Here is a 19,968-nt window from a genome sequence, read left to right as displayed (position 1 = left end):
TCTTGACCTCGGACGGAATTACTGCTACTTCATCTTTTGCTCTCAGAGGCACTTGATCCTTTTGCTGCCTTAGGTCCGTCTCACGAACACGAAGGTCCTTGCCATACGTGACAAACCAGTTTGGGTAAGCCATGTGATGTAACCTAAGACTAAGACTGGATTACGATATGAGCCCAGTAAACATCCATTTCCTAAGACGGATAACGTAGCAAGGAGAGGGAGCGGCCCAGTGGGCCCAAAATATGCACCTCAAAAACTCCCGCCAAGCGCCAAAACCGGCTAGTCCCGGTTTCCGAACGGGTAGCCGGTGATCAAAATAATAAAGAGCTAGCCTAACAGTAATACACTGAAGAAATTGTTGTCATTCCAGCAGAAGAGAAGCAGTAGTAGAGTATTTAGTCCTTCCTCTTTGCTCTTGCTGGGCGTGTTGAGTCGCGGTCGCCGTCGTTCCTCCTATTGGGGTTTTCTCCGCCGACCATCGAGTTCGAGGCGTTTTGCCTCCGTTCCATGAAGAAGAAATCTAGGGCTGAGCTGGTCTTGCTTCAACTTTGTCTAATAAAGCTAAAACCCCTTCGAGATTTTACAAGTTTACTTTAGCTTGCTCAAGTGGGAAAAATGAGTGCTGTTAACATAACCAACGTCACCGTCTTGGACAATCCGGCACCGTTTCTCACCCCTTTTCAGTTCGAAATCTCCTACGAGTGCGTCACTCCTCTCAAAGACGGTAATTCTTTTCCTCTAACTAAGTTAATAGCACTTTTATAGAACTTCGAGATCCTTTTGCTACGTCGTAATCTATTATGTCGACACATTCTGTTAGGATATACTATTTTGTACAGTGAACAAATCGTTAAATCTGGATTTTGTGTGAGCTTGTAAGGAAAATTTATTCTACTTTTGCGGATTTTGCAGGATTCTTTTACTTACCAAATGCTTGTAAACCTAGTTGGAAAGAAGAATTATCATTGTTAACTGAAGACGGTAATCTAGGTCTCTGCATGGGTGCTCTTTTCTAGGGTTTGTAACTTCAGAATTTAATAGTTTTTTGTGTCTGAACTGGGCAGGATTACACTCATGCATCATCAATTCAGCAAAGACTAAAGTGTCTGGTCGTGAATTAGCTGAATTCCTTTTTTTTTTTTTAATTGATCAGTTAGATACTGTTATTAGCTGCTAATTTATAGTAGTTTCATCTCCATATTAAGCAAATTGTAAGGTAGCTCTTATGTCATTTGTACTGATTTGGCAAAAATTGTTGCAAATTTAACGTAGAAGGTCCACACACTGACAATGTAGTTTAGTGCTTAATTTTTTGACTAATTCATGCATATGCACTTTGGTTTTTTAGCTTGAATCTTGTTAATGCAGGCAATTATGGGAAGGGTTAAACTGCTTTCTTTTAAAATCTATCTTGTTGTAACAGCATATGCCGGAAAGCTGAGGTGATCTGTGTCAACCAGTAAAATATTGGTGGTGCTTATAAGTAGTTTTCAGAATCCTAAAAAAATTCGCTGTCCATCTTCATTTGGGGCTTCAGTTTCATCTTAGAGCACCCAATATTGTTTAACAGATCAGATGCAGTATTCTTTTTTCTGTATAGCACCGAAAAGTGAGTGTGTTCTTTTTGAAGGACACAAAGAAAGAAACAGGTGTCGTTGAGAAAACAGAAGTTACAATGACGGGGATGAGAATTCCCACAAGATAATTTTATTTAAACAGTCAAATGATTGCATCTTCCAATTGCTGTTAAATTTTGTTACCCAGATGGCCCCGTCCCACCCAAGAAAAAAAAAACCTTAAATGGTGTTTTGTGTTAACTGTAGCAAGTACCAAACTTTGGGAGCTGAAGAAGAGCAGGTGCAATTGTACTTGTCTTGATTTTGGTTTTGTGAGTTGATTGTTACTGGATTAGCATCGTACGTATTGGTTTTGGAAGAATATAATGCTTTTCTTGCCATGTAAAGAAATTTTTCTATGTGCTCCAAACTTTTGCAACAGTAGCATTTTACAAGTTAGTGTTTGCCATCAGGCTAAAAGACTTGTTTTGAAAGGTTGCATGAAGAGAGAAATGAATGGGTCAATACTTTTCTAGGGCTTTTCAATGCACTTAATAGTTTGGATGTCTGCTATGTGCAATGTTAAGCCTTAAATGATTGCTTCGGTCCTCCACCACATAGTTTTGGCAACAATGAGTCACATTATATCCATTTAGGTTCTCTGATATCAAGTCTCTTATTGGCTGTTTCCGTAGCATTAAATTCACTAATTTAAAATTTATCTTTCAGCTGTGCTTTTCACGCATTGTATTGGATGTATTATGCGAATCATGCATGGGTTTAAATATATGTTTCAATTGATTAATGCGCTTAACGGGTAATAATAGATGCTCTAGGCCATAATGGCAAGTTAATAATTGTTCTCGCCGTACATCCTTTAGTGTCTTGAATATGCCAAATCTGGAACTGGGCCTCAATCTTGCTTCTTTTACAGTATCATCGTATAAGTACTGCCATTCCATGTCTATCTAATGATGTATGGAGTTTTGGGATCTTTGGAGGATATTGCTGTGTCTTGTACGAAATTTTCTCAACTGGCTCGCTGTTATCAGCCGTGTGCATCTGGTTGAACAGTTCACAAAGCAATTGTACCTCCTTGTCTTAAATTTGCCTTCATGAACTATCAGATTTGGTGCTTTGTTGAACATAAAAACCATCATATTATCGGTGTTTTCTTTTGTTTTTCCCTTCTTGTTTTTGGTTATGGGGTTACTTGTGAAAGTAAATATATACATGATATCATCCTTGCTACTGATATCCTTCAGATTGTCTTGAGTTAGCATTTGTAAAAACTCTTGTCTTGGTATTATGAATTAGCTTTGTGGTTTTTTGCACTTGTGATAACTGTACTGCACATGCAGATTTAGAATGGAAACTCATCTATGTTGGATCTGCTGAGGATGAAACTTATGACCAGCTTTTAGAAAGCGTTCTTGTTGGGCCAGTCAATGTTGGTAATTACCGTTTTGTCTTGCAGGTAACTCCCATCGAATGAAATGTTTTTTATGAATTTGTTTACCATCTTTGTTACTCATTGCAGCTATCAACTTTTGTTGGTGACCTACCAGGCAGACCCTCCAGATCCTTCCAAAATCCGTGAAGAAGACATAATTGGTGTAACAGTGCTTCTACTGACCTGTTCTTATATGGGTCAGGAATTTGTTCGAGTGGGCTACTATGTGAACAATGACTATGATGATGACCAGCTAAGAGAAGAACCTCCACAGAAAGTTTTGATTGACAGGGTTCAGAGAAATATACTTACAGACAAGCCCAGAGTGACTAAGTTCCCCATCAATTTTCACCCAGAAAATAGTGAAAGTGGAGAGCAAGGACCTCCTCCTGAACATGCAGCTGAACCAGAAGGAAATGAACAAGTGCCTGCTTCACCAGGTCATCTTTCAGATGGAGGACAATAAATCACAATGACATTAACTTTGCTTAATAGCTGACTTATTTGTGTTTGAAGAGGATATCTGTCTTCTATAGGTGGACTGTCTACAGAGTCAACTGTTTCTTTTCTGCTCTCTGTGTGAATCTGTGAGTGGCACACATGATTTTGAATAGCTTTTGGTTAGTTAAGCTGATAATTACTGCAGCTCGTGTGCTCTTCTAGTTTTGTTGTGGAACTTAGAAGACTTTGGAGGAAAAGTTTTTGGCTGTAGGCTCCTGCTTTAACATTTGCAATCTGAGTACTAGTTAGAAAAAAGCCTTTTTGCACAGCTGTATTGACAAGAGTAAGTTTAACGATTTGTTTGAATAGTATACCTTCTGAAATGTATGTTACATTACAGTTAACATTGGCCTTTTGACCTTTGTTCACCAATTTGGCTAGAATGCCTTTTCTTCAAAGCTTTCCTTATTTGATGGCTTGCAGGTGCTCTTTTAACTATTAACTTCCGTTGTGATTCGTGGTATCCCTTTAACTGCAGATTCGACATTAGTCCTTCCATATATGAACTTCCCAAACATCATATTAATTTAAACGAAACGTGAGGCTTTTACCCTCCAGCAGCAGGTTTTTCAGTAGGTACTTGTTTAAGCCAGTAAAATGATTATTTGCCCTCAAGCAGTACAAGTACGGTAGTTAGAACCGCGTCTAATTGGCCCTTGACATAAAGAATGGACGTAAAATATCAATTTCCCACAGGGTCCTTCGAACAATTCTTATGTTGATACTTACAATTCATGCACACGAACCACAAAGAAAATGAAAAGATTAGAAGCATTACCAAAAAATAATAATAATAAGATTTAGCAGTACATTGACAAATTGGCAGTCTGAAATATCTTGCGGTTGACATACTGATAGATAATGTAAATGCAAAATACGAAGAAAAAAGGAAAAAAACTGTTCCCCAGAGAATTTGCAGGATAACAGCACAAAATAGGCAACTTTGCCTTTGACCCAGCCCTCCTGCATCCCTTGTCTCCAGTCCCGTCCCCCTAAGGGCCAACCTGCTGAAAATGGGGGGCGCAGAAAAGCCTCAGATCTGATATCAACATGCTATACTTTCATTAGCTGCTTTGTTTTCTTGAAGGAAAGCCATCTGATTGCAATGTTTCACTTGCCATCTCTAAGTCTCTTCTTGGCTGGATTCTTTGCCCATTGCCTTGCATGATCCAGGCTCGAACCTTTTCCCTTTTTCTGAAAGTCATAAGATATTCAAGATTACAATTGGCATTTATTAATGTGAAGCACATTCATTGGGTGACAGAAGATTTACCTTCCTAAAATTTTTGCTGTGAATATGCCGCCGTTTGGCTCCCCCTGGGGTTTTAGGTGTAATCTGCTAAGAGTAATCATTCAATTATGCCAAGCCATCTTCCAGATCATGCTTACAGCATCAAATGATGCAGCGTACTCTCAACTGCAAGTGATCTAACCTGAGCAGAAGAGTTATTCTCTGGATCAACCTCTGCATTAGCTTTTCCATCATCATCCAGCATAAGCTTCAGCCTCCCTTCTCTCAATAACTTTTCAGATCGAGCATGTCTCTATTAAGAGATAAAGAGCATGCTTTTGTGAAATGAATCAGTAGGGACACACAATAAAGAGTTTTAATCAGTCTTACGAAGATTATACAGAAAGTAAAGGCTTCAAATGCCACAAGTAGATATCATTCTTCAAATGCCAGCCCTCAATTCCAACACGAGACACAAGTAAGAAATTACGCACTTCTGCATTTTAGAGAAAAATGTTGCCGCCGCTGGTTGTAAAAATAGTATGCAGTAAAAAATCTAGAAGTTTAATTAAACATAACGTAGTTAAGTGTACATGTTGCATGCCCCCATTCTCATATTGTGCTTACCTTGGATTTCAAATGAGCCTTCAAGCTATCCTCTGTCAAGCAGACAATTCTGGGGCACAGCTTACACTTAAAAACAGATTTACATTTTACCACACGATCTGCAAAATCAGATGGGATATCACTAACTTCAGGCACAGAATTATGATGTTCCACATTGCCTTCACCAGATGGATGACTTTCCAGGATATTTTCTCCATCATTTCGAGATCCCCCATCGTCCTCACTTGTTGGTAAACCTACTAGAGGTAAACATGGTTAGACATTTGTTCTATAGGCAATTTATATTGTATGCATCCTTGAGAGTTTACTTATAACAAAAACTAAAAGCTTCTTTGTCGTTCAGAGGGCCTAGCCATTCACACGTTTGCTTAATACTCCGAAGTCCAAAAGATAGCAGTAAGACCATTACTACCACAAATTAGACAAGCACAGACATATGTTACCATCAAACTCTAAATTAGCAATTTTCAAAATTTTAGGGCCATTTAGAAACTACAGATTTTAGGTCAGAAAATCATGTATATCAAAAGTTCCAAACCAACCTGAAGAATCTAGATTAAGTTCATTTGCAGAGCTATCCTCACTTTCATACCCTGCAGGAAGGGGGCAAAAGCCATCAAGAAACAAGATGAAATACCTAACAAAGATAACAATGGTAAAATTAAAGCACTGCACGGAGATATCATTCAAATGATACTAATACAATATTAAAAAAAAAAAAAAAACTGTTATCTTTCGAAGCAAGGCAATAACACACCTTTTGGAAATTCTCACCCTGTAATGTACTAGTGTTGCCTTTCACCATTTAGGCAAGAAAGCTCCTATGAATTGTCCGTTTAGTAATTCAAAAAATGTAACAATGTACTGTCACTAACTTTTCAGCACTTTCTCACTCTCTGTGATAATAGCTCTCAAGCATTGTAAGTTACAATTTACCCACTGCCAGAAAAAACAAAGGTACCTGAAGAAGAGGACACAGCTTGACCCCCTCTTGCTTCTGCTATTCTGTCATCATTATCTCCATCTTCTTCTTCCTCCTCTTCGCCTTCTGTTTCTGCAGTGGCTTCTGCCTCCAATTCAGAGTCAGATGAAGACGAAGATTCAGAGGGAGCATCTCTATCACCGTGATCAAGCTTGTAAAATCTCCTCTTTATCATTTTTTTTTTATTTGGCCTCTTTTGTTTAACTACAAGAATTCAACCAATCAAACTAATAAACAAACCCAATTAGCAAGCTGCCCACTTTCCAAAAAAATAAAATCTTTATTAAAATGTACAAAAGAAATTTCTGGGCTGTAAATATTTCATCCCGACACCCTATCACTTGATGAAGCAGTCATATATCCGGCAAGGGTTCGGGCACAGTCAAACAACACATCAGAATAAAAAAAAATTGAAGAAAAACCCAGAAAACAAGTTCTTCATACGCAATTAAAGGGCAGAAAACAAGGTCCATTGTTGTTAAGTCCATAAATTTAATAGGGAAAAAAGCTTGATAAGTCTGTAGAGTTTGTTACGATATATCGGTGCACTACAGGAGGAAAGAAAAGTGAGGACATTTATGTATACACACATATCTACACCACCAACGACATGTAAATATAGGCAGTTGTATATAGAGACACGTCAGAAAAGAGAGTTACCTGAGAGGAATGGAGGGTGGGCGGTGGTGGTGGCTGATGGCGACGAGAAGCTGAAAGAGGGTTTTGGAGCGTTTTATCATACGGATGTAGGGTAGGATCGGGTGTAGTTCAACGTGAGTAGTTTGAGATGACGCGGCGGCTCCTGGTTAGTTCTTATAAAATTCTTTGTACGGCTTCGACGCGAGAACAGTTACCTGAGAATTGAGTGAGTTTGGATCGGAATTATTTGCTAATAAATTATTCGTTTATATTATTATAAACACAATTCTTGATATATTTATTTATTTTTTAATAATTTATTATTTTACATGCTTTATATCATATAATAATTATTTAAAATAATATTTGAAATAATCACCGACCTGTCAGTCCAAACACTACACCAAAAGTTAGATACCTTTTGGTTCCGTTTGTTATGTGCCCCTAATATTTCTTCATACCATATAGCAGAAGGTATTTCATGGCACCGTTAAAATATAAGATGTATTTGTTGAATATAATCCATTTAATGGGTATCTTAAACTAATTTATTTGTTGTATGATTTTCATATATTTTTGGTATGATTTTCACGTAATAGGACAGGACAGCGAAAGGCCAAATAAAACCTTCTACTTGTACGGAACCTACCTACCTGGTAGAGAGTGGAACGATTTTGAGAGATTAAAAAACAATGACGAGAAAACTTTCACAGATGTTCGTAAACTCATCTGCACGTTTGTTGATCTCAGGTACAATTTGTCGGCTTGGACATTGCAATTTGATACTGTAATTAACTTGTTTGCAATTAGTTTAGAGAAGTATCCAGTATTTCATGGATGAGTAAGAATTGGAATAAAAGGTCGTTCATGATGCAAAATTTATATGTGATCATCATGTCTTTTGGTGGAAAGATCTTTCAAAATTTATTGTGCCATTTTTAGTGGCGGATTTATTAAAAAATTAACAAAATTTCAATCTTTTCTATATATATATATTTATCAAAAAAGCTTATGTACTTTTTGAACCCAGTATTACAGGTCAAATTAGCAAATTCACCTCAAAGCCAACTTTGTTTCCGAAGCAATCACGTTTGCGCTTTATATTTCCGATGAAGCATTAGAAAGAAAGAAAGAGCATAGCGGGCAGCTTTGTCTCGTCGTACCAAATAATGGGTCACAACTCACAATTCACGTCGGAGTGAAGTAGTAAATATTAATAAACAAGAAAGCCAAAACCAAATTCATTTCTTTTCTTCTGGTAACGAGAAAGCCCAAATTCGTTGGACTTGGTGACAAAATCTCACCGTAACTTCCCAATCAGATGACTCATGCTCAACCCAGATCGCCTCCCTCAGTCCCCTCCACCGAATCGAATCGTTCTTTGGCTGGGGCAGAGAAAAAAGAAAGAAGCATGAAAATTGTACCTCTACTTTAGTATAAATTGCCAACCACTAGGATCCTCATTTTCTGCGAATCATCTATTTCTCGTCATTCTCAAATTTTCCGCACTTTTCCAACTTCTTTTGAACATGGCAGAGTCTGATGGGAAAACCTCAACTTCAATTGATGGCAACACTCTCGTGGCCATGTGCCTGGCAAGGGCCGGGGTGGACAAGATGTTCGGAGTTGTGGGCATCCCCGTAACCTCCCTAGCCAACCGGGCCGTGGCTCTCGGAATCCGCTTCGTCGCTTTCCACAACGAGCAGTCCGCCGGCTACGCTGCCTCTGCTTACGGCTACCTCACCGGCCGTCCCGGTATCCTTCTCACTGTTTCCGGTCCCGGCTGCGTTCATGGGCTGGCTGGTCTCTCCAACGCCGGCGTCAACGCCTGGCCCATGGTCTTGATTTCCGGCTCGTGTGATCAGAAGGATTTCGGCCGTGGTGACTTCCAGGAGCTCGACCAAATTGCCGCTGTTGAACCCTTTTCCAAGTACTCGGTGAAAGCCACTGATATTACTAAAATCCCTACCGTTGTTTTCGAGGTTCTTGATCGAGCTGTTTCGGGTCGCCCCGGCGGGTGCTATTTGGACCTCCCCACTGATGTGCTTCACCAAAGTGTTGCTGATTCCGAGGCCCAGAAATTGATTGATGAAGCTGAGAATAGTAGGAAAAAAGAGCTGATTGCCAAGCCCTTAGTTAAGAATTCAGAGATTGAAAAGGCGGTTGCTTTATTGAGGAAAGCAGAGAGGCCTTTGATCGTGTTTGGAAAAGGGGCTGCATATGCTAGAGCCGAAAATGCATTGAAAAAGCTAGTTGAAAGTACTGGAATTCCCTTCTTACCGACTCCTATGGGGAAAGGTTTATTGTCTGATACTCATGAGTTAGCTGCCACTGCTGCCAGGTCACTGGCAATTGGGAAATGTGATGTGGCGTTGGTTGTTGGAGCAAGGCTTAATTGGTTATTGCATTTTGGGGAGCCACCAAAGTGGTCCAAAGATGTGAAGTTTATCTTAGTGGACATAGATAAGGATGAGATTGAACTAAGGAAGCCTAGTGTGGGATTGGTAGGAGATGCCAAAGATGTTGTGGAAAGGATATACGAGGAGATCAAAGATGAACCTTTTTGTTTAGGAAAGTCTCACCCTTGGGTTGAGGCCATAGCAAAGAAGGTTAAGGAGAATGTGTCAAAAATGGAGGTTCAGTTGGCGAAGGATGTTGTTCCATTTAATTATACTACACCATTAAGGATTATTAGGGATGCAATTCTTGGATTGGGTAGTCCTGCTCCAATTTTAGTTTCTGAGGGGGCAAATACTATGGATGTTGGCAGGGCAGTGTTGGTTCAGACAGAACCAAGGACTAGGCTGGACGCAGGGACGTGGGGGACAATGGGGGTTGGTCTGGGATATTGCATTGCTGCTGCTGTGGCATCGCCTGATCGGCTTGTTGTGGCTGTTGAAGGGGACTCTGGATTTGGTTTCAGTGCAATGGAAGTTGAGGTTTGTTTTTGTTGCTGTTCATGCCTCTTTTTGTTGTCTTTGTTCACTCATTACTGTCTTTCATATTGTCATTTTGACATACATCACTTCATTGTGAGTTGTTGCGTTTATTTTAGTCTGCATACCAGAATACTTTTTTCCCTATATTCTGCTCTGGTTTTATTTGCTTTCCCATTGGTGCAAGGTCTTGCTTCATGTCTATTGCATTCTTACTGGGGCGTCAATGGATAGTAGAGTTTTTCTTGAAAATGAACTTCCTTTCTTCTTGTCAGCCTTGAGAATTGCACTCCAGAAGTTGCTAACGACTGCATCAGTATCATCAATTTCATGAATGCCTTGAAGCGCCATTTAATGTGTATTTGTTGTTTTGCATTTTTCTTCTTTCAGATTTAGGTGATATTTGTTCTGAGTCTTACCAAACTTATATGTTCCAGTTTGCGTTCTACCATATTTGATACACTATTTCTACCACCATGCTATCTGCATTAGAGCAATTTTTTTGGATCTCCAACAGGTGTTGAAAGGCAAAGAAAAGAGTTATCTCGGGGGAGATATTGTTTAAAAAAAAAAAAAACAGGAGGGAGATATTGTACTTTTCCTGTGATTCTTATTTGCAGATCAAGTGATTGGCTGGAATTAAAGTGTTTCTCATGGAATATTTGGTTTTTCCTTGTTTCAACCCATTTTTTCCTCCTTATTCAAAACTTTCAGAAATAAGTCAAGGTTGGTCCACCCATTTGCTTACAGAACTCAAGTGACTAGGAGAACTTTTACAACAGAAACAAGTGTATCTAAAGCTATTTGAATTGGAAAACTACAAGTTCTCTGAAATTTGTCTGATTGAGTAGTTATTTGTTCTTAAAACAGGCTATTCATCATAGTCAGAATGACTTGTATGATCCCTATCATATATGGGCAGAGTAGTTGGTACAAGGCATCTGCTTTAATAACTGTTGTCTGGTTGAGAGCTTTTATGACAAGTGATTGCAGAAAGAATGCTCTCTTGTTTGCCTATAGAACTTGTTTTAGTGAATCCGTAACTGAGAACAGGATAATAAAACTTTGATCTTCCACGAGTAAGGTTTAAAATAGATAGATATAAAGCTCATAATCATGGGACTACATATTTCTCCCTTTTCTCATATTATCTTTGGCAATATGATCAATTTTGTATTTTGCTTTGTATGTTTTCTAGTCGATGAATTGCATCACAGTTCATACTTTTCATGCCAGAATCATGCTGCAATTTACCATCTCCTTAAATTGTGGTGCATGAGCCCGATCTTATTGTTCCTTTTGTTTTATAAATCTTTTTGATAATAGCACTCAATCAGAAAAATTCCCCTTTTCTTCATTCCTGATAACTCATAGAAAAAAGCAACATTTTAAGGCCTATGCTTACCTACTATTTTTTTACTAGCAATCCTTATGAAATCATGATTCAGCATTTCTCTTTGTTTTAGTGTCCTTACACCAATTCTATGGTTTTTAATTGATTTAAATGCCGTGCACTTTTATCTTGCAGACCTTGGTTAGATATCAGTTACCTGTAGTCGTTATAGTTTTCAATAATGGTGGGGTTTACGGTGGTGATCGAAGGAGTCCTGAAGAAATCACAGGGCCTCACAAAGATGACCCAGCACCCACGTCTTTTGTTCCCGGAGCAGGTTATCATGTTCTAACGGAAGCTTTTGGGGGGAAAGGTTATCTCATTCAGACGCCTGATGAACTCAAATCTGCACTTGCTGAATCTTTTTCGGCACGGAAACCTGCAGTGTTAAATGTCATACTTGATCCATATGCTGGTTCAGAAAGTGGAAGGTTGCAGCACAAAAACTGAGGTATAACCAGAATGCATGACCTAATAAGCTGTACCTAAATTCTTATTTGATAAAACATATGGATGTTTGTTTTGTTCTTTTACATAAACTTTCCAAAGCGATCTGCTCCGGTGTTTTCTCCGACTCAAATGAGGAAAGTTAGTGCTGTTGCTATAGTGTATTCTTATCATGTAGTAACAAATTGCACTTAATGCTTTTATCCTTTTAATAGCTAAATACACGTGCAAGTAGAAAGAGCATCCTCTGCTACAAGCCTACATACTCATTGCATGAGGGTTGCTGATTTACCAAATGTTGGGTCGAAGAAGCAGCTGGTATCCCTGTCTTGTTTTGTTTGAACAAGAAAGTTAAGAGAGCTAGCAGCTTCAACATTTTGAAGACATCAGTGGCAGGTTTTCAGGACTACCATTAGCTTGTATGGAATACTGTAGATAGTTTTTCTTGGAATGTTTGTTGAGTTCTTTTGCAATTATGTGCTTTCTTTTCATCTGCACGAGAGAAGAAAACATGCACTCCGGTCGGGAACTGTATCATTACTTGTTTTGAGTAGATTAGGTATAGTTTCTGCAACTTTGATCAATGAGTAGGAAAATTGCTGTAGGAATTAGCATTTGGAATCACTCTATGGATCTGAGACTCGGCATATAAGGATTCAGGCCTTAAAGGTAATAATGTGTTGATTGCTGCACATACCTGCGCAGTATTTTCCTTTTTCTTTCTTCTTTGTGTTATCAAACTTCTACATTCATCGACGCCTTGCTCAGTTGCTCTCTTTGCGCTCATCTGTTAAGAATTCAGAGAATAGCGTAAGCATTTACCGCTAGCTGTTCAGCAGTCGGACTCGAGTCAAAACGACCAGCTTTATTCTATTCTAGGACACAGGAGACTGGTATCCAGTTATCTGTCGGATAGGAATAGGATGTTCTCAAGTGCCACCCAAAGGTCGGTTCTCAAACATATAATACCTTCTCTCGGCCAAGTTGCTAAAAATTGCTTTCTTGGCATCAAACTTTCTCTCAGAGTAAATCGGAAAGACGAGTGACCCTTAGAATAGATTGTAGTAATATTTATTTATTCTGTAAAACGGATGCACGTACGCAAGAAAATTCCATGAACACACCTCCTGCCTGGATGAAGAACTTGCTCACGCTTTGACATAAGCCATTTATTGTCTGATGATCTATTTCCAGAATAAAATAAAAAAAAAAAGTGCTTATCTTCCACCCTCCGCACAAAGGAAAAAAAAATTTATCATATTGACTATTGACTCGTGAGATCCATCGCTGCGGCAAAATCTGTTTTCCAGAGGTACGTATGAACAAGACTTTCTTGATTGCAACTGCAACTAGGGAAGGAATGGACAGAACAGATGAGAGTAAAATGTGCAAAGAAAGAAGTGACTCCAGCTCCTGGAAGACCAACAAGTAGAAAGCCTGCTTTCTCAGGCTCAAAGTTTCTCGACCTTGTGTACGAAGGTAAGATTTTTGGCCTACAAAGATCAAAGTACAATAATTACTTGGATAGGGTATTATTTGAAATATTATTTGGAATAATTATTGTAGCTCTTTTTGTGATGTGATGTATGTGAGATAAAAAGGTGGTTGAGAATATAAAAAGGTGAGTTGGAAAATGTGTTTATGATGCAAGCGAAATATTATTTGGGATAAGTTTTGTATCCAAGCACTATCATAACCACAATGAGATTTATTAATAGCTAATTTAACGTGGTCCTAATTCTGAAAACTGTGACCGGAGCAGTTACCTGCATAAAAGCGCTGGAGTGTAGAACTTAAAATGAGAGGAAGTGGAATCGGACTTAAAAAGAGTAACCAAAATTTTCAACCGCAGTATTCTCTCTACTGAAGATTGAAGAGAGAATCGGTAAGAGTTGCAGCAGAAGATTAAAGAGGTGAGTCGTGGTGTGGAAACACTGGGACGCGTGGAAGAAGACCACCTGCATTGGGCGTGGGAAGTGTTACAATTCTAGTCTAGGAGCACCAAGCCAATGGATTGTTATTTCATTCTTGATTATTTGACTCCACCAAGGTGAGACAATTGATTTTTTTTTTTATTTTTTATTTTTTGTCGACACAGGAGTGTCCGGGTCCATCCTTACGGGGCCCGACTAATCCCCTGCGGTCCGGCCCGGCACCCCAACTCGGCCCAAACACGTTAAGTGCGCGGAGGAATCCAGCGGAGCGGAGACTCGAACTTGTGACCTCAAAGTTCACTGGTGAAAGGCGCTGCCGTGGACCATTCACACGGGGTAAGGTGAGACAATTGATTGCTAACATAACATTTGGTCCAATTATTACATTAAGGATTTAATTTCTGCACAGTCCTTGATATTTACAGACCATTTTAGCTTTTCTTTTTATTTTATTATTTTTCCATATGACTACAGAGTGATTTTACTTGCACCACCATTTTTTAAAATCTTTTTTACTGTGGATAGTAGCATCCAGCACCTCCGGTAAGCAGGAATTATCCCTTGTCATCACTCTGTGTATTCAGTCTCTGAATCCAGCTGTATTCACTCTGTGGAGATGGATTCTTCCAGTATCATCTCCTTGTGTAAGTCAAATAATCTTACTTTTCGTGAACTTTAGCCTATTATTTTTTATTGCAGGGAGCTGTTGACTATATTTCAGCAGATATGTTTCTACCATAACTATCGCAAAGCAAACAAATGTGCACACATCCTAGCAAACTGGGAAAGAAGCAGCATTCAAGACTTCACTTTTTTTGAATTATGTCCTAATTTTGTCATTTCCTTACTTTTGCAAGAAGACTTAAAAGGACGTTACCACCCCACGGATGACTGTACTTTAACTTCCGCTCTTGATTTTTACTTTAATGCATCTTTATTTACCAAAAAAAAAAAAAAATCTTTGGTAGCTGCGACTAGCGAGCCAGCGAACCAGTGGGGAGAGCATCAAATGATCACGAGGCCACAATGAACAAAGGGGTTAGACAAGTCCAACCATTTCTCCCGGGCTCTTGGATGGATAAACCGTTTGGGCCAAATCTGTGCACAGAAGAATTGGGTCCTCGGACAGGGCGTCAGTAAAGATGGGACTACTGAGCCAGTTGACAGCTACCTCTCGTGGGCCCAAATGATTTCCGGCTTCTGTGCCAACCTGCAAGTGCAAGTGACGTCTCTCAACATCCTGGACCCCTTTTTTTATTTAAAAAAAAAAAGCCTACAGAGTGAGAGAGCATCCTGGTGCCATTTTTCAGATTCGGATCCTTTCGCAGTTGCGCTTGTACTAGCAGAGCAGTTGATTTAAAAAATTTTATTGGGATTTTAAATCATCGATCAAGATCCAATTCAAGCTCGGTTTCAACAACTGTGGATCCTTATACGTGCGTCCTGGAATAAGTTTCAAATTGATTTATGCGTTTCAAATTTTTTTTTTTTTGCACAGGAACAGAGGGAAAATTCAGAAATGTTGGGTGGTCATTATTTTATTTTATTTTTTTAGCTGGGGAATAAGTCTGGAATGCGTGTTTGGTAAGTAGAATGTGGGAAGAAACATGCAATCGTTGTTGAAACTTGAAAGATGATTGATTCCATTCCATTCCATCCCATGCACAAAGGGAATTCAAAGGTTTCGTACTGTCCACTCCAGGACACAACACATCCTAGTAGTAACCTCGCTTTTACCCTTTTTTTTTTGAATCTCATCTTTTGCTGCATCCAGATTCCAGAGCACATAACTTCTTGTCACCATTAAAGGTAGCCTATCGTATCGTAGTAATAGAACTTTTTTGTCATAATTGCTTATCAACAATAAAGATGGTATTAAAAAAACCTCACATTCTCTCCTTATATTTGTGTTAGGTATGTAATATGTTACGACTGTTTTGGAAAATGATTCAAACCTTGTAAGCTGTGGTGGGTCTTTTAGGGCATTCATTTAAAATTTTGATCAAATTTAAAGTTTGGTTACCAAAAGTGTTAAATTAGCGAGAATAGGTGCAATTTTAAAAATTCAAGGGAGCTCTTTGAAATTGCTAGAAATCTCAGGGAGGCTTATGAAATTATCCCATAGTTTCTTTTTCCTGGATGCTATCTTCGTCGACCGTCATGTCAAGTAAATAGTACTACTCTAACCATTAGCTGTTTTGTCAATCTAAATCTGTTCTCCAATAATGGACACATCATTGATTCATGGCACAAAGTCAGTTGCGGTGGGCCTTGCATAGAAACAAAATCTCTCAACAACGAGTCAACGACACTTTTTATCACAAAATTTGTCGATATGTTACGGCCAAGATCAATAAAAAAAAAATAACGACACTTTTTATCAACGAACTACACTACTCATTAGGCTTGTTTTATGTGTTATGTTCATGGCCGGCTATATGTATCATGCATGTCAGGGGCAGGCACAGACTGTGGCAACAAAATAATCTCTGAATAGATCCACTCCATCCAATTATCCTCCTATGTTATGCGATGAGCCCGCTTGACCCGCTGCAGTTCCTTGACCAACTCCGGGCCCAATAGAAGCAAGCCCGAGCCAGGCCTATTTTTGTCCTATCATGCTCACATGTGCTAGTAATAAATAATTGAGCTGTTCTCAAATCTCCGGTACTTCTCATCAGATTCTGTTAACTCTGATAGCCAGCTATAGCAAGCTAAGTAACCAAGCAGATTTTCGTTTTGTACATAGATAGTCTCGAGACTCGGGCGAATACGAGAAGTTTGTGCATTTCAGTAGTCGTCCTTCAAGAACAAGAGAGCGATGGAAGAGGCACTGCTGCCATCTGAAAATGTTGAGGACACGAGATCAAGAAAGGCGGCAACGTGCAAGCCTTATGTGGAAGAACTGAAGAGGGTCAACAGCATAGCACTTCCGATGATAGTAGCAACAGTCGCACAATATCTCTTGCGAGTTTCACCAATCTTTATGGTGGGCCATCTTGGGGAACTCCAACTCTCTGGTGTCTCCATTGCCACATCCTTTTCCAATGTTACTGGCTTCAGTGTTCTTGTAAGTTCTTTCGTATTCCTCAAAATTTTCACCTGATAAATGCTGCTGAAGATTTTAATCAATCAGATAACTCATCTTAATTATCATATGCTATTAGATATTCTATGACAAAGCAAGCGTATGAATGCAAATTGTCTTGTACTAGAAGCATAGTAGTCAATCTAGAATCACTTTTGAACATAGTTAGCATAATATGCTGCAAAGATATTTGTAGAAGTACAAATATGTATGCGTTCTTCTCATGTCAACTGACTTCTTATTTCACTCGAATATCCTTGTATCGTGAGCCATGCATGACTCATCCTTGTTGATATTTTAAGTTTTGCTTTTTGGGGAAAGAATCATCAATACTTGTGCTGCTCTCAGTCACGCCAATTGCAAATATGGCTTCTTTCTGAATTTTGATGCCTGATGTTGTAAGTCAATTATGTCAAACAACTCCATGTCAACTAAAAGATTAAGGCTAAAAAAAAAAAACTGTTAAGAACTGTGATAATATTGGATAAGTAGTGTCCAGAACATACTTGATTAAGTACTGATACAATTAACTATCACGCAGTTTGGGATGTCAAGTGCACTGGAGACCTTGTGCGGGCAGGCTTTTGGAGCAGAACAATATCAAAGACTAGGAGCTTATACATATGGGGCCATCATGGGTCTCTTTATGGTTTGTATACCAATATCCTTGTTGTGGATCTTCACAGACAAGCTATTAATACTCACTGGCCAAGATCCTGCAATTGCAACCGAGGCTGGCATATACTTGATTTGGCTCATTCCTACACTATTCCCTTATGTTATTCTCCAGTCACTTGTCCGCTTCCTTCAGACTCAGAGTTTAATCTTTCCAATGCTGTATAGTACAGTTGCATCTCTATGCTTACAAGTGCCTCTTTGTTGGGCTTTAGTATTCAAGTTCAATCTAGGGAATACTGGAGCAGCTTTGTCCATTGGTATATCATATTGGTTGAATGTGATCTTGCTTGGGCTGTATGTGAAGTATTCTTCTTCCTGTAAAGACTCCCGTCTTCCTTTCTCTATGGATGCTCTTCAAACAATGGGGGAATTCCTCCGTTTTGCCATCCCTTCTGCCGTAATGGTTTGGTAAATTTATCTCTTAACCTCTCCAATTGGCTATGCATATTAGTCGTTCCTCTGGTTCTGTAATACTCTATCTACTAATCTTCTTGATCACTTTAGCTTACTATTGTTTGCAAAATGATGGTAGTCTGGAATGGTGGGCATTTGAGTTAATCATATTGCTGTCTGGCCTGTCACCAAATCCTCAGCTGGAGACCTCTGTGCTATCTATCTGGTTAGCCTTTTTTCTTTTCTTTTTTTGGACCTTTTACTTCTCTGATAGAATCTAAAAAGTTAATGTAACTGATTCAAAATTTCCTTTCGAACAGCTTTACTATTACTTCATTGCACTACCAGATACCCTCCTCTTTTAGTGCTGCTGCAAGGTTTGCTCCCTACTCTTATGCAATGAATGCATTGATACATAGACTATATCTCTTAGCCTAATAATCCAGAAATAATCTTATGAGCTCATGCAAGTAAGGTTTCCGCTGAAAGACAACCTTTGTTATCTTATAGTACTAGGGTATCAAATGAACTTGGAGCAGGGAATCCACAGGCAGCACGAGTAGCTCTTTGCATGGTGCTATTAGTATCTGTATCAGAGTTTCTTGTGGCAAGCACTACTCTCTTCCTCTGCCGTACTATACTTGGATATGCCTTCAGTGACGAGAAAGAAGTTATTAGCTATGTCAAGGACATGACTCCTCTTTTATGCATCTCCATCATGATGGATAGCACACAGGCGGTGTTATCAGGTATCCTAATATCTTGGGTTACTACTTTCTCAATATGTTGACTGACATGAAAACTGGGATAACATCAGAAAGAGTTACATCAAATCTTAAATTAACTATTAGAGCAACTTTGCAATTTGAGTTAAACAAACACTACAATAATTTTGTGTAAAATTCGTATCTTCGTGGTATGATTTTGAAAATGAAAGAGAGCTGACTTCCATGTTAGTCCTACTCCTTGTCTTTGTTGAGTGTAATTTGACATCACAAACTGAAGACATCATACTGGCTGTCATTGAGGTATATGGAGGATTTTGTTTCACATTGGTTAAGATTTAAGCATAACAATTACAAGATACCCATGCCTTACCACAGAAAGGATGCAAAAATTGTGAAAACACTGGAAAGATGTGAAGAAATTAGCAATTGCAGTTCTGTCAAGTGTCAACTGATAAATTTGTTTATCCTTGTCCATTTTCTCCTGACTTGAGAACTGCGTTTGGATGACATAAACACAAAATCCATCATTTTAGAACTTCGATACAAAACTTGTGACATCATATAGCACTGGACATGTTTATTTCCTACCATCTTCTGACTTGATGCAATCCTTTTGCATTCAGGGGTAGCAAGAGGAAGTGGATGGCAGCACTTGGGAGCTTATGTAAATCTAGGGGCATATTATCTGGTTGGAGTTCCGACGGCTTTAATACTGGGCTTTGCATTGCATTTAAGAGGAATGGGTCTTTGGGGTGGACTGCTCTCTGGAGCTACGGTGCAAACTCTTTCCTTGTCTGCTATAACAAGCCTAACAAACTGGGAAAAGCAGGTTGGTGAACGCAAAGTCTATTGAATTACCAAACTTTCCCCCAGATTTTTATACTTCAGCTAAATCCAACTTAATTCACTAGTAAAATAAAATAATGCTGAATCATGTTGGGAAAAAATCAGTTAGTTGCCTGACTCTTACACCTGTGGATACATGACAGTCAATGGAAGCCAGGCGCAGAATATTTGAAGGGCAAAAAGAAGAACCCGCTTCGGTATGAGTAAATTCGAGAAAAACACCAGCACCGACATTCTAGTTCCATCAAGAACATCAGACGGGGCTCCTATTGCTGCGCGCAGTTAGATTCTTGAACGTCTGTTTCGCGTCAAATAGGATTGCTACCTGTGCTAAAGACGAAAGATGATAATTTTTAGTTCTCCATTGCACAGAGAGGAGCTGATGGTTTTCTTTTAAATAACCGCTTGACTTTGCAATAATATCGAACTTATGAACATCCACAGCGTGCCTAATCACTTTTCCCTGAAATAATTTTGAGGTGGGAAAATGGACAATGTCGGCTTAAAATTGAAGGGCGCATGCCACCGTTTTTTTT

General features: G+C 39.1%; 4 protein-coding genes across 8 annotated transcripts; 3 read left to right on the top strand and 1 right to left on the bottom strand.

Annotated features, from left to right (window-relative positions):
• The first annotated feature begins 349 nt into the window (after positions 1 to 349).
• LOC113762381 (histone chaperone ASF1B) lies at positions 350 to 3,854 on the top strand. Of its 3 annotated transcripts, none has more exons than XM_027305818.1 (4): positions 350 to 724; positions 913 to 981; positions 2,918 to 3,033; positions 3,125 to 3,854. In XM_027305818.1, the coding sequence occupies exons 1-4, from the start codon at positions 616 to 618 to the stop codon at positions 3,473 to 3,475; spliced, it is 645 nt and encodes a 214-aa protein (XP_027161619.1). In that variant the 5' UTR covers positions 350 to 615; the 3' UTR covers positions 3,476 to 3,854. The 3 variants fall into 3 exon arrangements, with proteins under 3 accessions (XP_027161619.1, XP_027161618.1, XP_027161620.1); XM_027305817.1 differs by having other exon boundaries at positions 351 to 724; positions 913 to 990; XM_027305819.1 differs by lacking the exon at positions 913 to 981 and having other exon boundaries at positions 354 to 724.
• A 413-nt stretch (positions 3,855 to 4,267) lies between these two features.
• Positions 4,268 to 7,106, bottom strand: LOC113762547. 2 transcript variants are annotated; one of them, XM_027306041.1, is made up of 7 exons: positions 7,011 to 7,106; positions 6,330 to 6,577; positions 5,911 to 5,961; positions 5,369 to 5,604; positions 4,944 to 5,054; positions 4,784 to 4,846; positions 4,268 to 4,704 (listed from the first exon to the last, which is right to left on the bottom strand). In XM_027306041.1, the coding sequence occupies exons 2-7, from the start codon at positions 6,523 to 6,525 to the stop codon at positions 4,621 to 4,623; spliced, it is 741 nt and encodes a 246-aa protein (XP_027161842.1). In that variant the 5' UTR covers positions 6,526 to 6,577; positions 7,011 to 7,106; the 3' UTR covers positions 4,268 to 4,620. The 2 variants fall into 2 exon arrangements, with proteins under 2 accessions (XP_027161842.1, XP_027161843.1); XM_027306042.1 differs by having other exon boundaries at positions 6,330 to 6,554.
• A 1,087-nt stretch (positions 7,107 to 8,193) lies between these two features.
• On the top strand, positions 8,194 to 12,482 carry LOC113761506 (2-hydroxyacyl-CoA lyase). 2 transcript variants are annotated; one of them, XM_027304522.1, is made up of 3 exons: positions 8,194 to 9,928; positions 11,454 to 11,769; positions 12,371 to 12,457. In XM_027304522.1, exons 1-2 carry the CDS (start codon positions 8,519 to 8,521, stop codon positions 11,766 to 11,768), a joined length of 1,725 nt encoding a protein of 574 aa, XP_027160323.1. In that variant the 5' UTR covers positions 8,194 to 8,518; the 3' UTR covers position 11,769; positions 12,371 to 12,457. The 2 variants fall into 2 exon arrangements, with proteins under 2 accessions (XP_027160323.1, XP_027160322.1); XM_027304521.1 differs by having other exon boundaries at positions 8,195 to 9,928; positions 11,981 to 12,482.
• Positions 12,483 to 16,283: 3,801 nt separating this feature from the next.
• On the top strand, positions 16,284 to 19,968 carry LOC113762654 (protein DETOXIFICATION 14-like). The gene is made up of 7 exons (XM_027306203.1): positions 16,284 to 16,769; positions 17,329 to 17,873; positions 17,998 to 18,084; positions 18,179 to 18,235; positions 18,369 to 18,607; positions 19,210 to 19,415; positions 19,576 to 19,968. Exons 1-7 carry the CDS (start codon positions 16,521 to 16,523, stop codon positions 19,633 to 19,635), a joined length of 1,443 nt encoding a protein of 480 aa, XP_027162004.1. The 5' UTR covers positions 16,284 to 16,520; the 3' UTR covers positions 19,636 to 19,968.

Source organism: Coffea eugenioides, chromosome 2 (assembly GCF_003713205.1).
Source record: "Coffea eugenioides isolate CCC68of chromosome 2, Ceug_1.0, whole genome shotgun sequence".
NCBI classification, from domain to species: Eukaryota; Viridiplantae; Streptophyta; class Magnoliopsida; order Gentianales; family Rubiaceae; genus Coffea; species Coffea eugenioides.
Note: the sequence above shows the minus strand (reverse complement) of the source record. Positions and strands in the feature narration are given on the sequence as shown.

Bases quoted from the DNA above. Each gene is read 5' to 3' on its own strand.
- LOC113762547 (XM_027306041.1), bottom strand. From the start codon at position 6,525: ATGATAAAGAGGAGATTTTACAAGCTTGATCACGGTGATAGAGATGCT. The intron at 5,605-5,910 runs GTTGGTTTGGAA...TACCTCTAGTAG, and splicing joins ACTTAATCTAGATTCTTCAG to GTTTACCAACAAGTGAGGAC. The intron at 5,055-5,368 runs GTAAGCACAATA...ATCTCTTAATAG, and splicing joins AGGCTCATTTGAAATCCAAG to AGACATGCTCGATCTGAAAA.
- LOC113762381 (XM_027305817.1), top strand. From the start codon at position 616: ATGAGTGCTGTTAACATAACCAACGTCACCGTCTTGGACAATCCGGCA. The intron at 725-912 runs GTAATTCTTTTC...CGGATTTTGCAG, and splicing joins CGTCACTCCTCTCAAAGACG to GATTCTTTTACTTACCAAAT. The intron at 3,034-3,124 runs GTAACTCCCATC...GTGACCTACCAG, and splicing joins ATTACCGTTTTGTCTTGCAG to GCAGACCCTCCAGATCCTTC.
- LOC113762654 (XM_027306203.1), top strand. From the start codon at position 16,521: ATGGAAGAGGCACTGCTGCCATCTGAAAATGTTGAGGACACGAGATCA. The intron at 16,770-17,328 runs GTAAGTTCTTTC...ACTATCACGCAG, and splicing joins TTACTGGCTTCAGTGTTCTT to TTTGGGATGTCAAGTGCACT. The intron at 18,236-18,368 runs GTTTGCTCCCTA...GTTATCTTATAG, and splicing joins TCTTTTAGTGCTGCTGCAAG to TACTAGGGTATCAAATGAAC.
- LOC113761506 (XM_027304521.1), top strand. From the start codon at position 8,519: ATGGCAGAGTCTGATGGGAAAACCTCAACTTCAATTGATGGCAACACT. The intron at 9,929-11,453 runs GTTTGTTTTTGT...TTTATCTTGCAG, and splicing joins TCAGTGCAATGGAAGTTGAG to ACCTTGGTTAGATATCAGTT.